At 40.5% G+C, this 17,493-nt stretch overlaps 2 protein-coding genes across 2 annotated transcripts; one reads left to right on the plus strand and one right to left on the minus strand.

Annotated features, from left to right (window-relative positions):
* Positions 1-3,690: 3,690 nt before the first annotated feature.
* tmem11 (transmembrane protein 11) lies at positions 3,691-8,890 on the minus strand. The gene is made up of 2 exons (XM_084438284.1): positions 8,830-8,890; positions 3,691-4,749 (listed from the first exon to the last, which is right to left on the minus strand). Exons 1-2 carry the CDS (start codon positions 8,874-8,876, stop codon positions 4,233-4,235), a joined length of 564 nt encoding a protein of 187 aa, XP_084294410.1. The 5' UTR covers positions 8,877-8,890; the 3' UTR covers positions 3,691-4,232.
* Positions 8,891-9,668: 778 nt separating this feature from the next.
* On the plus strand, positions 9,669-14,030 carry natd1 (protein NATD1). Its single transcript, XM_084438107.1, has 3 exons — positions 9,669-9,904; positions 10,311-10,429; positions 12,319-14,030. Exons 1-3 carry the CDS (start codon positions 9,808-9,810, stop codon positions 12,433-12,435), a joined length of 333 nt encoding a protein of 110 aa, XP_084294233.1. The 5' UTR covers positions 9,669-9,807; the 3' UTR covers positions 12,436-14,030.
* The last annotated feature ends 3,463 nt before the right edge of the window (positions 14,031-17,493 follow it).

The raw sequence follows: 17,493 nt of genomic DNA on the forward strand, positions 1-17,493 counted from the left end.
TTAGAATTAGTATTGTATGGAAATGAATTAATGAAGACGAAATTGTATAATAAAATATTTGAGATTAACAATATTTCTGACATGGCAACTGATTTGTATTTATTTATTTATACATTTGATGTTTCCTATTCATAGACAATAGCCTGCATGTCCCAGAGGAGGTTGTGGCAATTCATAAGGTTAATGTTTAGTCATGAGAGCTAATACTAGCGGATCTTTCCTGACCCAATATGGTGGACCGGCAGACACATGGACACCGGATGGACAACAGCAGCCGATGCGGTATCTATGTATACATACAGTGAAGACGGAAAGTCTGCACACCCCTTTCTCGTTCTCCACGTTTTATTACGTCACAGACTTATTCTACAATAGATTTGAGTTCATTTTTGTGCCTCAAACATCTACACACAATAGCCAATAATGACGAAGTGAAAACAGGTTTTTAGAAAATATGCAATTTTAATTTTACTGGCAAAAATAGGTTATTTAGGGGTTATATATCTGTACACACCCTTAGCCTAATACTTGGTTGATGCACCTTTGGCAGCGATTACAGCTTCAAGGCGTCTTGGGAAGGAAGTTATGAGCTTGGCACACTTGTTTCTGGAGATTTTTGCCCATTCCTCTTGGCATGTCTTTGCAAGCTCAGTCAGGTTGGATGGGGAGTGTCGGTACACAGCCATTTTCAGCACTTTCTACAGATGTTCAATTGAATTCAGGTCTGGGCTCTGGCTGGGCCACTCAGCGACATTCACAGATTTTCTCCAAAGCCAAGCTTTGTTCTCTTGGCTGTGTGCTTCCGGTCGTTGTCATGTTGGAAGGTAAACCTTTGCCCCCGTCTGAGGTCCAGAGTGCTCTGGAGCAGATTTTCTTCAAGGATCTCGGTGTACTTAGCTGCATTCATCTTTCCCTCTATCAGGACTAGTCACCCTGTTCCTGCTGCTGAAAAAAACCCACATCATGATGCTGCCACCATCATGCTTCACTGTAGGGATGGTATTAGCCCAGTGATGAGCAGTGCCTGGTTTCCTCCAGATGTGCCGCTTGGTATTCAGGCCAAAAAGTTCCATTTTGGTTTCATTAGACCAGACAATCTTTATTCTCATGGTTTGAGAGGTGCCTTTTGGCTAACTCCAAGCAGGCTGTCATGTGCCTTTTACTAAGGAGTGGCTTCCGTCTGGCCACTCTACCATAAAGGCCTGATTGGTGGAGTGCTGCCTGGATGGTTCATCTTCTGAAAGGATCTCCCATCTCCACAAGGATACACTAGAGCTCTGTTAGTGACCCTCGGGTACCTGCTCACCTCCCTGGCCAATGCCCGTCTTCCCCGATTGCTCAGTTTGGCCGGGCAGCCAGGTCTAGAAAGAGTCTTGGTAGTTGACACAATCCTGTTTCTGAGGTCTGCAGATAATTCCTTTGAACCCATGTCTTGGCGTTTGCTCTGACATGCATTGTCAACTGTGGAACCTTGTATAGGCAGGTGTTGGCAATCCCCAATCATGTCCAATACATTGAATTTACCACAGGTGGACTCCAATTCATTTGAAGAAACATCTCAAGCAGTATCAGTGGAAACAAAATGCACCTCAGCTCACTTTTGGGTGTCATATCAGTGTGTGTATACTGTATGATATTTTACATTTTGATTTTTTAATAAATTACCACAAATGTCTAAACCCCTGTTTTCCATTTGTCATTATGGATTATTTTGATTTTAATTTTAAGACAAAAAATGAAAAAGACAAAAACATATCTTTCGGAGGCAGAGATCTCCAAAGTCTGGCATCGCAAGACTATAGTACAACTGCTCTAAACCACAAAAACAGCAGCATTCCCCTTAAAAGCAATAATTTGACACTGCTTACTTTTCTACTTACCCAAGGTCATGTACTCATCTTAACAATTCCATCATGTACCGTACTGTCAAGAACCACATGGAAATTCTTGTCTTATACATTCCTTGACTCAAGTTTGTTAGTCTGGTATGCAAACAGCTCACAAGCAGAAATAGAACATACACAATATTGTCTTTATAACTGAAATATGAAATTGAGGTATGGCTTCAAAAGACAATTAACCGATGGACACAAAGTGTTCTGAGTTGTTGTGGAGAATTACTTGCATGCCTTGGTCAGGGCAACGTGGTTGTGTCTCATACGCATTGCTAACTGACTAAAATAATAAGACATACTGTATGGATGACTGGACTTGGAAAGTGTTTGGATTAGTCTATTAACAAACTGAATGTGTTAAATGTTGATATATCACAAGGCCAGTGGAGTTTTGGGAAACACCATAAAGTAGTTGGAATGGTTTATGTATGTACTATATTGCAATATTTCATGCTGCATTACAAAAATCTGGAAATTGTTGATAAAACCCTTATGGTAGAAGCATTCAACATAATTTTTTACTCTTAAGCATGTGCAGGGAATCAAGTGTTCAGTTGCCTAGTTTGTTCACTGACCTTTAGAGACACCAGGATCTGGCGCTGGTTGCTTACACCTTTTGAAATTGAATAGACCATGCAGGTACTGTAGCTACATGTTTGTTAACCATTCATCTTGTCAGTAACATTGTGGGGGGTGTATCAAATGCATTACTCAAGGTGAGAGAGGCACCTCATGACAACCAATGTGTGCAAAGAAACATGCAGGATATTGCTGATTAATATGAGAGTAAATGAAAGTGAGCAAGGCAGGGTTTCCAGATAGGGTTTCCAGAGTGCCTCACATGGTCAGCCAGGCTAAAAATGTCTTGCCGTCTACTGAAATTACATTTTACATGTACTGTACATTTTGTCATATTGAGTTAATACACAATTTTCTCCTATTGATGACCAGCAGTGCAACAGCAGTATAAATCTATCAGCAAAACATAATTTCACTCCTGCACTTTTCATAAGACTAGACTATAAATATGAATGGATCCAATGGGGTGAGTACATAGCTCCCTACCTTAACTCAATTGCAGAAAATGTTTGACTTGAACATCAATGTTCATTCTGGATAAAATATTCCCCCATTCATTGCAACCATGAGATGAAATAGTCCAGGGAAGTTATCACTTTCATTTAACTTTTTTGCTTCTTTAACTACGAAGTAACAGCATTTTGAATTGATAATTACTTTTCTTTTTGTTACGATTTATAGTAAACATTATTGTAATATTTTATAGGATCAGTGTTGTACTGGATAATACCATGGAAATAAAATATCAATTGCATATTGCTCTTTGTTCAATTTAACAGGCATTAGGCTTATTCAGTCATGAAAATGATAATGCAATATATTACTTTGAATTGTTACTCCAGAAATGCACCCCATTTAGGAAAAGCAATTACAAACTGGATATTGATTATCATTTGACAATTTGAGATTAAGACTGAATTAAGTTAGCCAATTCAATGTTAGGGTTTTTTCAGGAATATGGCAAAACTTTAATTTAATACCCGTCGTACACACTACTGTCCAAAGTCTATCTGTGGACATACTGTTACAACGTTTATATGAGCATAGTGTGTTGTCAACTGGTATTGCTAACAAGGATCACTCGAGTGCGACATCATTCCCAACTCCCAAATTATTCAGAGGCAAGTGGAACGTAGCATTAGCAAACATACACACCAGACAAACAAAATAAGGTAATGCTATTAGCTCTGTAATTCATGAAATAGTGTAGGATTTCTTTAATGAAAAACGTAAAATTAAATACAGAAAAGTGGAGTTTGAGATATCCTAATGTTTAATGAAAGGGTGACTTACTGATCAGCAAGAAATGAGTACAGAAAAACTATAAGGGAGGAAAAAAGTTGATAATACTTCAAACATATCTGTCCGTTTCAACTGCAACAATCCAGCTGGGTTGATTTTCCTGTACCCTTGGGGCTCTAAGTGTGTATGGAGAGAAATTGGGGTGGGCACTGGGAAGAGGCGCATCAGGGTACCATGGACATAAGTGCACTGTTGATGTCACTTACAAGCAAAGAAAATGAAAGGAGAGAAAGAATTACTTCCATATACTCAATACAACCATCAGCGATATTCTTCAAACGGTCCAAAAGTACCCAGGCATGTGGAGCAGACTCTCAGCTCTGGGAATGGCTTCCACTATGCTTAGTTTCCGGGAGGGGGCAGGGATGGGGTTCTTTCAGTATTTTTTTATATATATATTTTTTTTACAGTTTTTTTTCTTTTGTTTGTTTGTTATTAACCCTCTTCAGAGTGTGCTCATACTGCATAAAGTTCGTAGATCTTCTTGGCGCAGTAGGCCAGGGCGGCCAGCGCTATTGTGTTATGGAGTCTCTTTCTGTGGACATCGTCCCTGCGCACCAGAACCACAGGTGTGGAGGAGGTGAGCGTGTGCAGGGGCAGCCGCGAGAGTTTTTGGCTGTCGTACTCCACTTGGTACTTGCAGCAGGGATCGAACTGCCAGGAAATGCCGTACAGGGCTGCACAGGCTACACTGAGAGCGCCGGCAGGCAGAGCAACGTAGCGTGAGTATTCAGGCGGCAGGGAGAGCGGCGTCAGGAGGCAAGCGGCACCTGATAACACTGCTGTCTTGTGCAGGCAGTTGCCCACAGCGATCCAGCGGGCTGTCTCATCACCGATGCGTGTGGGCTCAATTACAATGTATTTATACTGAGCCTCTAGTGCCTGTTCAAGCTCATATTCGAACTGGTCCTGTGCATTCTCTCCGTTGTAGATCTCGTGCACAATGTAGCAGTCTGTCGCCGCCATCACTCCCCTGTGCAGAAGGAGCAAGAGGGAAGAGAGGAATATTGAGGATCACAGGCAATGCAGCAAAAAAAAATCACAATAATCTACATACTTTCCAGATTTCTGAGCAGTTAAACAGTTCTATGTAGCATTTATGCAAAATATGACAAGTAAACATACTGTACCATATTCAACCCACAATCTAAGTGATGAATTCTTGCCTCTATGAGGATGAGATTCTTAAAACATTGCATATTTGAGACTTGAGCAGAGGCACACACACAGCCTTGTATATAAAAAGTGGTTTGCATAGGTTAAAGAACAACTAGAGGGGCGTTAACTTCCTACTTGAGGGACAAACAAGGTGAAAATGTATGGCTTTTATGCAAGGCTTTCCATCAGTTGTAAAAAATGATAAGACTTATCTGTTCACATTAGGCTACATAAAAACAGAATATCTTAAAGGGGTAGTTTGGAATTTTGATAGCGGTGGAGTGATACTTCACTGAAGAAAATAGGTCCCCATAAAGTAGGGCTGGGTTTAAAAAATCAATTAATCGATTCTGAATCAAATGCATGAATAAATTACGGAATGAACAGTTCATTAATTCATTCAATGATTCATTCATTTTTGGAAATCAGTATCGATACCCAGCCGTAGTAGGCCTTTGTGTTGTCACGATACCAATATTTGACCTGTGATACTATACCAGCCAAAGTATCACGATACCAAGTAGTATCACGATACCGAAGCATAAAAATGTGTAATTTTAAAATTATTTTTATGAAGGTGCAATGTATTTACAGTACATTACAGTACAGTGTAATCACTTTATACGAGTGGTGCATGAATAACATGCATTTAATGCATTACATTGTAGCTCAATAGGTAAGTAAAAAGATACTATGCATATTATGAATTATTATATAATAATATTATATATAATATTAAATATTTAAAACATATCTAAAACAACTACTGAATCAGCCATGTATACACACAAGTGTAGTATCACCAACCACCAGTAAAGGTCAGCGGATGGCCACTGGGTTTTGGTTGATGGCAGTGATGGTTCATCTACAGTAGCTTTCACTTTTGTGAAAGTCAAAACCAGATCAAATGACCAAATGTCAAGAGGTGGATATCATTGGATTATCATTGGATTTGTCTCAGCCAACATAATCTAGCTCACATTATTTTAAGGAGTTTGGAGTTGGAATAAGAGGACGACAATTTTCATTCAACAGTTGTGCATGACGACATGACAGGCAGGCAGCAGCTGGCTAGCTTTGGCTGGCTAGCTAGCAACAGCAGCACACGCTTTGGCTAAGAGGTTTATTTATTCATTTTTGTAATATTAGCTAATGGCAAGAACACTGCTAAAGTCATACTAGGGCTGCACAATTAATCGTGAATTAATCGAAATCGCGATTATGACCTCCGCAATTAACTAATCGCAAAAGGCCGCAATTAATGTGATTAATAATTTTGCTTGAGTGTGCTAGGACTACACGGACAAATCACAGGCGCTTATGCTGTCTGACCAATCACATACGTTCCCGCTGAGTGTGCTGTGCGTAGCAATTTCACTGAGAAGACAGATAACAGTAGGTTAAGACAAGTGTCACAAGAGTACCTGCAGCCGTGAGTAGTGAGAAAATGAGCGAAAACGAGGTCAGTGAGTTAGTAGCAAGAAAGGGATCAACGTCCGTGATTTGGGAGCATTTTGGTTATTATATATTAAATATTAATCGCAATTATTAATTGCAATTACCATTTTGAAGCAAATAATCGCAATTATCTTTTGTCATAATCGTGCAGCCCTAAGTCATACTAACTTCATTAGCTCGTCTGTATTCCAGTGCAAGGTCTGGATGACGAGATTGTAGATGCTTTATTAAGTTTGATGTGTTGCCTTCTTTTGCCTATACGACATTGCCGCATCGCCTGCAAAACGGATGGCCATCATCTATAGCGTTTCCTTGTTTATCTGGTTTAAAACCCAAATACTGTAGTTCCATATTAAACTTTTAGAGTTATGTTTCTTCAATAATGTTACATTTGATGGTGCGGACACAGAGCTAGGGAACGCTTCTGACATTACTATAGCCTACTGAGAACCAGACTGGCTCACGCCCAGACATACACAGATAACGTCAATAGCCTATATATTGTGACTGCGGAGATGCATGCGCGAGCCAACAAATTGGGAGCTGCACAACGGTGTCGCGAGCTAGTCTTCTCATTAGCAGAAACCAGTGAATTTGGGAACAGAGGTAACATTGTCCCCCTGCCATGTTCCAGAATTCAGTTGTATGATACACCTTCTGAGACATAAGTTAAAATATGACAGTTTCAGCCCTAATCATTTCACCTTTTGTTTTTGGGGGGGGGGTTGAAAGTAGGGCTGAGTTTAAAAAATCGTTTCATGAATCCCAAAATCGATCTTGTATTTAATGAATGAATGAATAAATGAAGGAATGAATGGATACCCAGCCCTAGTATTGATGTGTTGCATAACTTGGCAGTCATGTAATTAAGGTTACAGCTAAAAAAAAACAGGTTTTAGTAACACTAACTGAATCGATATTGAATCGAATCGAATCGTGATAATCGATTCTGAGCCTTGTGAGGCGATCTCCCCATTGTCACTATGTTACTGTTACCCCACTTGCATTTTAATCATAGCCTAGCCTACATCAGTCAATTAGACATAATCTCAATCTTTTTTCAGAAGTTAGTTAGTTAGTATATTCTATCAAATTTCACTGCAAATTGCAGGGGAACAAATCCTGTTTCTTACACCTGTTGTTTACATGTGACGTCTTACATCCAATCACTTATTAGAATATGTTTAGATTACATTCTACAACTGGGAGTTCAAGTTTCCTATTGTGCTAATTTGAGTATGTTTTCCTTTTCATGTGTTGTTTTGAGTAAGACATTACTAGGCATAGTCTGGTGACCTAACAGCTAGAGATTAAATCACAATGCAAGCCTGTCTCAAAATGCTAAATGTGTCCACAATTCCTACGGTTAATTAAATTGTACACAATTACCAAAAGCACATTATACCACAAGGTAGGCTGTGCGTACATTAAACAACCAATGAATTCACCTCAAAACTTTACAGTGATAGGGAAAACGGGCCAGCTATGGGTGGTGGCTAAGGGACACGTTGAATGGGCAGTAATCGTATTCGTAATGTTGCCTGTTCATCGTGATCAAATGATGAAATCTTAAGACCAGTGTAGCCTAAATAATATAATTTCTATATGGTTGCTGGCTGGATAGGGCCTAGCTAGCTAATTTATACACAGGCAACAAACTTCCAATAATCTTGGGCGCAAACTGTATATAACTAACAGAGAGGTGGGGGAAAAGTTAGTTAAGTTAATATTGTAATACCAATTGAAAAGAGTGCAATATTGCAAGCATAAACTAAGTACTAACTTGTAACGTTAGCACATTTAGCAATTCTAGAATAAACTTAGCAAGTAGGAGCTAAGCTAATTTAAGTTAACATTAGCTTCTAGGTTAATGTTAACGAATACATGATTATATAAGTTCCTTGCAACATGTTAACGTTACAGGGAAATTTACACTTACATTGTAAGGCTAGCTATCTATCTATTACGAACCAATGTACATGTTAGTGAACCAACTAGCCACGCCAATTTGACTGCGCTAGCAACGTTACCAGCACTAGACTAGCTAAAGAGCGATTTCTAAAGTAATCTCAGCCAGCGAGAGATCTTTCAAATTTCAGACTTGGAGCCAATATTGTGGGTGTTTTGCACTAGGTAGCCATCACCACCTTATCGCTGGACGGCTGCAATATGACTAATAATGTTAGCTAGCTAGCTATACTTTCTACAATGAAAGATGTAATAGCCTACTACTCACGTTAGCTAGCTAGCGCTGGCTAATGGAAACATCACATGAGATGGAGCTAATCAAGGAAGGTATGTGGTCAGGTGACAGTTGTGTTTTCTGATTTAAAAAATCAACAACTCTACAGATGAACAAACGGTTCATTACATAATCGCCAAGAAAGTTAATCTAACTAAAATGATTCGTTTAATACCACCGACGAGTGTAACTGACCTCTCTCTGCTAAGTGGGACACCGCGCCTCCTTCCCAACGACGCCATCTTGGAGAAGTAAAGTTGCGCACCTGACGTAATATGGCGCGGTGCATTATAGGTAGTGTAGTGTACTTACATATGCAATGTATTGCGCAGGTTCTGCATATGTCCCCAATACACTCTTTCGCCCATAATGCAATGTACATTGGCATGTAAATACGTGCTTTATCAACGGTATTAATATCTCATTCATATACAATTAATGGTCAGTTGTATTTACACGGCTGCAACCTGATTTTCCCTGCAACCTTTTTTTGTGTTCGACACGTAGATAATTAATATTATTGTAAGAAAAAGAAAAGTAGTTTTGCAATGTTCTTAAATGTCCAATCAAACGCAAGGACAGCATTCACGGGGATGTTGAAGCAGGACGAACCATTTTTTAAACTGATTTATTTGCGTTGTCCCGATATATAACCAATTCATCGCCGTCTCATCCTTTATGGCCACTAGCTAGCTGATACTTCAAAGGAATGTGATATTTAGCATTAGCTAGTGTACATTGCCTTATTGTGCCCTACACTAGCCCTTTTTTCTAGCCCTTCTAGTGTTTCGCGTCTCTGTTTTACGTCACTGACGTGTTTTGTAACTGTGTTGCAAGCTAGCGAAAGTTAGCTCAAAGTTGAGCCATTACAGAGTGCAGAACGTTGTCCAGTCAACGTTAAGGGAGGTTCCCTGTCTGTACATGACATTCAAAAGGCATTTCATTGGTTTCCAACCCACCCATGTGATACAGCTGTTTTCTTGAATAGTGTGTTTTGCCTTGATACTGGAGTTAGCTACTGAGTCCATCTGTTACTGGAGCTAGCAGCAGAGTATAGGCTAGCTACGACTAGCACTAGATCTCGTTGGAAATTGACTTTGATATTAGCTTTGCGTTATAACGTTCGGCTGCTTTTCAGATTTCACCACTACCGTTTCAGGACAGTCAAACGTCATGGCACAGACTGCTCAATTCAGCGTCCTCGATATCAACACCCCAATCAAAGTGGACCACGATAAGAAACGGCGACAGTTTACCATAAGACTGAATGGTAGCTACAACATTGTTTGTTGTCTGAGTTTTACAGTTTAGCTAGTCAGCAGCTGAAAAACGAGTATATGCTGTGTCTAGCATGGGCTCTTCTCGAGCTAAGCTACTCCAAACAGCCCGGTTTGTAGAAAGAAACGCTGGCGTATAAGTATGTACATGAACGTACCCAGTTTCCCCCGTGCTCCAAGACACGTTTACATAGGCTGCACATTTCATATAATTTTAAGTTCGTCCAATATGGATAAAAATGCTAATTTGCGCATTATCCTCAGTCATCTTTTCCCTTCAAATCAAAAGTGGTGAAAGCTTAAACAACAAACACAAATAGTCACAGAAATTAACAATGTTCACAGGCATATCCAGCTGTTTGATCTTTAATGTTACTTGTACCTGTTTTCTATGACCAGACTCAAATGATCGAGCAGTTCTCTTGTATGAGTACGTGGGAAAGAAGACCGTGGACTTGCAGCATACAGAGGTTCCAGAGGCTTACAGAGGAAGAGGCATCGCCAAACACCTAGTTAAGGTTGTATAATTATAGAATGCAATGGTCTTTGAAGTTAAATTCAAGAGGGTTTAGGCTATGTGTAAAGGGTTGAGATCTTCTAGAGCAGGGGTCGGCAACCTTTACTATGAAAAGAGCCATTTTTGGCCCAAAAATCTATACAAAGTCTGACTGGAGCCGCAAAACATATTTGAGCTTAAAATGAAGGTAATGCTTCCGCTTAGATTTATTTTCAGGCGTGGTGATATATCTACATCCATGTGATATATGCACCCAGGGGGGACACATAAAGGGGGGCAGGGGTGTCTTGGGGTCCAAGGGAGAAATTTTGAGCACCAAACACTACATTTCCTGCATTCTGGTAAATTTCTGTGCAGTCTGCTGCTATCCAACCTGACACGCCAGATAGTTTGCTTAGCATAATCATCTGGGAAATCTCCTTTGGTATTGCTTGGAAAAGGGCAGACACTTTCAAAATGACTTGGCAGGTGATTGGATGAACCATCTGTGTATCACCATCTACTGTATCACGCGCTAACTTCAACCGTTCCTCATTGTCGTCACACTTAAACCCACCCTACCTGTTTGTATTTCAAATTCCTCACAACCAACGCTGATTGGCGAGATCGTTTTCTGACTTGGCACAAACTGATCTTTATGGAGAGTATCCATACTGATTTGCGAAAAAAACATAATGTGAGCTCACAAAATCAGGATGGTCTCACGAGGCTAGCTGCTATCTAACTTGTTAGCTAACTTGAATGCCAACATGACCATTTATTTTAGTATTAAATAAATGTATTTAATAGTAATATATTTATTCAGTTATTCATTTCCATATAATGTTTGTCAAAGCCAGTGAGCCGCTGTAGAGGGGCTAAAGAGCCGCATGCGGCTCCAGAGCTGCAGGTTGCAGACCCCTGTTCTAGAGCTTCTCCTTGCATAGATAGTCATTCAGTAATTAAAAGAAATAGTTTTTTTTTTAAATACAAGTAATATGGAAAACAACAAACTATTTGTATAATATATGAGCTAGCAACTCATAACGTAATAAAGACTCATAACGTAATAACGGCTCATAATGTAATAACTTATTACACTATAAACTAACTAAAAGTTCATAATGTAATAATCAGCTCAATGTAATAAAACCACGTGCTCATAACGTAATAACTGATTTGCGCATAATGTAATAATTTATTACATTATGAGCCGTTATAATGTAATAACAGCTCATAATGTAATGTCTCATATTGTACTTAAATGCAATTTGTCCACAGTTTACCTTATTATTTATGAGAATGTCACAGGCCTAAATGCAATTATTGTGTATGAGATGAATTCTGTGCCATTGTCAAAGAGATGATGGCCGCAAAATTTGAGACATAAGTGTACCAAGTTTCATACATTTTCATTGAACGGGGTGGAAATGCCAGCGTTGTGTACTAAATTGCTTATTATAGTGCCACCTATGGGCAAATCGTGGTGACTCTTTGCGGCCTATTTTGTCATGGTCTATAGTTTACCTCACATCTTGCAGGAAGAAACTTTCTTCGAGCCAAGACATCCAAGACCTAATGCTATGGGAACTGTCCAATTTGTTATCACACAAAACACTTGGTACAAAAAAGATAGTGCTATGTCCACTTTGTTTCGCTTTATTACTCCAGAGATGTGAATATATTGATTTATGTACACAAACAAACATATGTAATAATTGTAGTAATAACTGCAATAATATCTCCTCCCACTAGCCTATTTGAATGGTATGTTTGTTCCACCTCTTTAACCTCTGGCTTCAGTATACAGTTCTTTACCGCCCCTACGGTGTTGTTCTGGGTCATATCATCAGTTCTTGTTATATGTTACAATAACAGATGAAAATAACTCAAATTTGCCTCTCTTTATAGGCAGCCATGGAGTTTGTCATGGAAGAGGATCTGAAAGCTCACCTTACCTGCTGGTATATCCAGAAATATGTAAAAGAGAATCCCCAGCCTCAATACCAGGAGCATGTTCATCACTGATCACGAGTTGGATGGTGGGATATAGACTAAATAGAAGAAACTTGCTTCATGCAAAGATGAAAGAATCACCAACAACAAAGACTGAACAGTGTTATATGGACCATTAAAGGTGTGATATTTGGCGTCATTTAGTGGTGAGGTTGCATATTGCAACCAACTGAATACAATTACATGGTGCAACATGGCGGCCTCCGTGGAAGGACCCGCTCCCTATGTAGATACAAAGAGCTCATTCTAAAGCCCAGTTCACATCAAAGATTTGCAACGAGACAAGTCTTGCGACAACTCGCAAAAGAATCCCAAAACTGGTTTGCAACATTCTAAAACTGGACTATCCATACCAAAGCAAAAGCAGAGACCATTTACTGTTTCCACGACGATAACCCACGTTTTGTTGCTCTGATTGGTTGTAGGCCTATCCAATTGCATCCAGAGGCATTTTGGTCTGCACATTGATAACATCTGTTAATTTCCAGACCCCTTTGCATTTGTGAATAGGGTCTGGTGATGCAGCAGGCTAGGGACTAGGGTAAAGCCTCTTAACCGTTCTATCGCACCACATGTTAATATGCTAGTTTTCTATCCATAAAGTGGCTAAACTTTATAACGAAGCTGCAACATTTATTGGTGGACAATATCACTTCTGTAAACTAGACTAGCTAGCTTAGCTAACTGTTACAATAGGTCTACTATTGTTCAAATAATGTCATTCACCAATGAAGCACCAACAAGCATGACTGTATTGATCTGAATATAACAGGTTTTTTCTCCTGGAAAAACATTGGAAAAAATGGGGTCATATTCAGGGTTTAGACTTTTACATGTTATTATACATTCAAAACAACAGGTGGCACCAAATAGCCTATCTGTAAAATGACTTGTTTTCCCTCCTGTTCCCCTATTGACTGAAGTGAGCCAACGATAGACGACTGTTAGCACCGTAGTCAGCCATCAGCTCCTTCACTCCCATGTATTTCCAAACGCGAAAACTATGGCAGTGAAAAACAACCTGAATCTGGTAATCATGACTTTGTAATTTTGACTATTTCAGTTGTTGTATTCTTATAACAAAGGTTTAACATTGGAGTCAACGCGGAGACTGACATGTTTCCTCAGCATTACGTCAGACCAATATGGTTCAGTGGTTGCAGTTATTGAAATTTTTATAGACTAGTCAGCCAAACTTCAATCCATCGCCCTACCACGTGGCCAGAGCACCAACGACAGTGGCAGCGATGGTAAAATAATTATTACAACCCGCAACCACAAGGGGCAATAGAGAACTGCTACAGGGGCAGTAGGCTGCTTCTCTGACAATCTGGTTGCTGTTGCTTAATGTAGGCTACAATTCTCAGTTTGACCGGCAGCAGACTTGTAACATAAATCGGGTTCAACTCCCCGTCATACTGTTTGAGGGTAATGCATGAGAAGAAACCAGTATTGCTAAAGGCCTGGTCAGGTGAAGAGAGTGAAGTGAGAAGCTCCCTTAAGTGCCTGCTCTTGATCTGAAAGCTCAGGTGAGTGCATCTGATGAACGTATTCAAATTAAGTAAGGCTAGTGATTGAACATAGAGCATCTGAGGTTCTAAATGATGATGTCCCCAATGTTCTTATGCATTTCAACTGTGAAGCTGGGTTTTTCCAAAGTGTGTGTGGGTCCGTCCCTGTGAGATCCAGAGAAGAGGCCCACCAGTTGGTCCCTCTCCTCCAGGTCTAGGGCTTCACCCTGGTGCTGAGAGGAGAGTTACCCAGACAATCCTGCTGGTCTGTGGGGAGCGTCCTGAGCTTCTGTGCCTCCAGAGTGGACCTCACTCTCACACCCAGCAAGCTCTCTCTCTCTCTCTCTCTCTCTCTCTCTCTCTCTCTCTCTCTCTCTCTCTCTCTCTCTCTCTCTCTCTCACATATTAGGTCTGTTATTTCTTCTTTGCCTAATGCACTGAAAATGTCACCCATACTTTCTTTATATTCTTTTAAATATATGTTGCGTCATTTCTGTCTTCCTCAGACTGTGTTCCGTGGCTGTGCAGCAGCTTGCTGTAGTTGTGATTGAAGCTCAGGACGAGGAGTTGACTCAGTCGTTCCTGGAGAAGCTTGTCGTAGACCTGACCTCCTGCTCTCTGGACTGGGAGGTTCTCCTCTACTACCTCCTGCCGCAGTCGACCCAGAACAACCCTGCACAGGTGGACCTCAGGAAGAACAAGCTCTCAGAGAAGAACACCCCAGATCTTCTTCCTATCCTGCACAGGCTGGTTATGAAGAGGTAAAGACCGCAATATACTTGCTTTTTAACTACACGTACAGGTAGACAAGCGGCTGCGTCGCTAGCGGCGTTGTTCACATACTTGTCTGTATTTTGCGTGAATGAAACCATCTGATATCAGTTGGTCTGAATTAGTTTTGACGTGAATAAAATCACTTATTGCAGCTTTAATGTTGCTAATGTTAGTGAAGTATAGTGTTGTATTACCCATAAAGCTGTTGTGACCAAGGCACCTGGTACCTCTCTGTCTGTCTCCTGTTGTCTACCAGTGTTGACAGGAAGCTGCTGCTGAGGTTACTCCACTGCTGCGCTGCCTCTCTTGACCAGCAGGGGGCAGCAGCATTATCAGCAGAGCTGCTCAGGGCTCTGCAGCTCAGGCTGGAGCTCTCCTGCTCCTCCTCTGTGGATCTGTCAGAACAGCAGCAGGGAGAGACTCTGTATTTGAAAGCTTCTGACTGCTGGTTCATCTCCACCGTCCTGAGAGACAGTCTCCACACACCCCTCCACACCCAGGTTCACCTTCAAACAGGACAACAACCCTAGGCACACAGCCAAGATAACAAAGAAGTGGCTTCGGGACAAGTCTGTGAAGGTCCTTGAGTGGCCCAGCCAGAGCCCAGACTTGAACCCGATTGAACATATCTGGAGAGATCTTCAATTGGCTGTGCAGCGACGCTCCCCATCCAACCCGATGGAGCTTGAGAGGATCTGCAAAGAAGAATGGGAGAAACTTCCCAAAATAGGTGTGCTAAGCTTGTAGCATCATACTCAAGAAAAAAGTTTTAAAAAGTTAAATTAAAGTAATACATTTGCAAAAATTTCTAAAGCTTTTCTCACTTTGTCATTATGGGGTAGTGTGTAGAATTTTGAGGGTAAAAAATAATGTCATCCATTTTGGAATACGGCTGTAACATAACAAAATGTGGCAAAAGTGAAGGCATATAAATACTTTCCCGATGCACTGTAACTGGTATTAGCAGGTCTTGTCATCTGGTCACAACGGTTCCAATGCTTCAACACAATAAGACTGCAACAACTAGCAGCAGCTTCCATAACGGTAACATAACGGTAGCTGTCGGTGGTTTAGCTAACATGACAATGATGATTCACGTCCCTTAGCTATTTTGATACAGCTAACGTTACAGGAATAATCGTAACATTAGTTGCAGTACATTCATTGCGAGTTGTATTGCGGGATGTGACAGGGTTCATTTGGTCTCCCAACTGCAGTATAGTAGCCTACTGCATGCGTAATCAAACAATTCATGGTGCTTGATGCAAGCACACTCGTTTGGACAAGCTGGCAGACCCTGGAAGTGAACTTGGAAGCTGTTATTTTGAAACTCACTACATATTGGGAAACTACATGGTTAGTTTCTATCCTGAAAAACTATGACAACAACAATGACTAGACGGCTTGCTCGTGTTTGTTGCTTTCGTTATTTCAATAAGATCATGCTTGACCAAGTCCTTGGTGTGTACTGTAAACGTATCTACTGAAACCAAGGGATCACGATACGATACACGATATTGGGTTGACGATAACAATACGATACACTAAGGGCGGGTGTGAAACGTTGCAGTAGTGCTGCTGTTCACACCAATAGTGCATTTCTCCACATTTCTACTCCAATACACTTTGTGAATTTAGAGCTTAACTGTTGTAATATCATGGATAGGCCTAGAAAAAAGACGTGTTTGTTACCAGCGTTGTGTAGCCAGTGTTCGCTGATATACAATAAACATATCACAATATTGTTTTCACCTTGAAGATACGTATTGTGACCTTTCTGTATGGCGATATATTGTGGCACAATATATTGTTACACCCCTAATGTGATTGCCCTAGAATCAAGATGCAAGATTCCTTTATTTGTCACATGTAACGTAGGCCTAGGTGTACAGTCACAGTGAAATGTTGCTGCCGACTCCAAGATGATGCTCAATAACAGATACACTCCAATACTCAATTTACAAATGTGTAAGTTACAAATGTACAAATAACACAGTAAATACAATTTCTATACAGTATAAAAGGGGTAAGATAGATAGATACCGGTCTGGATGGATTACGACATGCTATATATGGATATGAATGGACTTTAGTCATTCATATGGACTTTAGTCAACACGTTACTGGACCCACTCACAACCGAGGTCACACCCTTTACCTTGTGATCACAAAGGGGTCTTACGACTGTGGTATCTTCTATCAGTGACCTTGACGTTTCTGAGTACTTTTGCATTTTCATTTGCATGCCGATTGCCAAAGATGAGATTAGCACACAATGCTTTCCAAACTCAGTAGCAGCAAATATTGATGAACTCAAATAGTGTAACAACCCTGGCAGTGGAGCTTTCACATCTTAATAATCTAGTGGCCACTTTTCATACCAAATTGAATGCTGCCATTGACTCTGTAGCACCTTTGAAACTGAAAAAGGTTGCGGCCAAACAGAAAGCTCCATGGAGGAATGAGGAGATCAATCAACTTAAGAGAACATGCAGAAGAGCTGAGAGCACAGGAAGGAAGACAAAGCTGCAGGTTTACCATGACATTCTCAAAGAACATCTCTATGCCTTTAATAAGGTATTATAGAATACTAGGGGAGATCACTTCTTGAAATTGATCTCCAGAAATCATAAGAATTACAGGGTGTTTTTCTCAACAATTGACCGCGTGACAAGTCCCGCACCCTACACACCTGTCAACATGCTCTCTACTTCCAAGTTTGAGGAATTCGTAGCATATTTTAGAGATAAGATAACCGACATTAGGATGAATATCACCCAGGCAA

The sequence above is a fragment of the Borostomias antarcticus genome, assembly GCF_949987555.1.
Source record: "Borostomias antarcticus genome assembly, chromosome: 5".
Lineage (NCBI taxonomy): Eukaryota > Metazoa > Chordata > Actinopteri > Stomiiformes > Stomiidae > Borostomias > Borostomias antarcticus.

Excerpts from the sequence above, each read along its gene's own strand:
- tmem11 (XM_084438284.1), bottom strand. The coding sequence starts at position 8,876 with ATGGCGTCGTTGGGAAGGAGGCGCGGTGTCCCACTTAGCAGAGAGAG. Across the intron at positions 4,750-8,829 it reads GTCCCACTTAGCAGAGAGAG|GGGAGTGATGGCGGCGACAG; the intron begins GTCAGTTACACT and ends CCTTCTGCACAG.
- natd1 (XM_084438107.1), top strand. The coding sequence starts at position 9,808 with ATGGCACAGACTGCTCAATTCAGCGTCCTCGATATCAACACCCCAATC. Across the intron at positions 9,905-10,310 it reads GTTTACCATAAGACTGAATG|ACTCAAATGATCGAGCAGTT; the intron begins GTAGCTACAACA and ends TTCTATGACCAG. Across the intron at positions 10,430-12,318 it reads TCGCCAAACACCTAGTTAAG|GCAGCCATGGAGTTTGTCAT; the intron begins GTTGTATAATTA and ends CTCTCTTTATAG.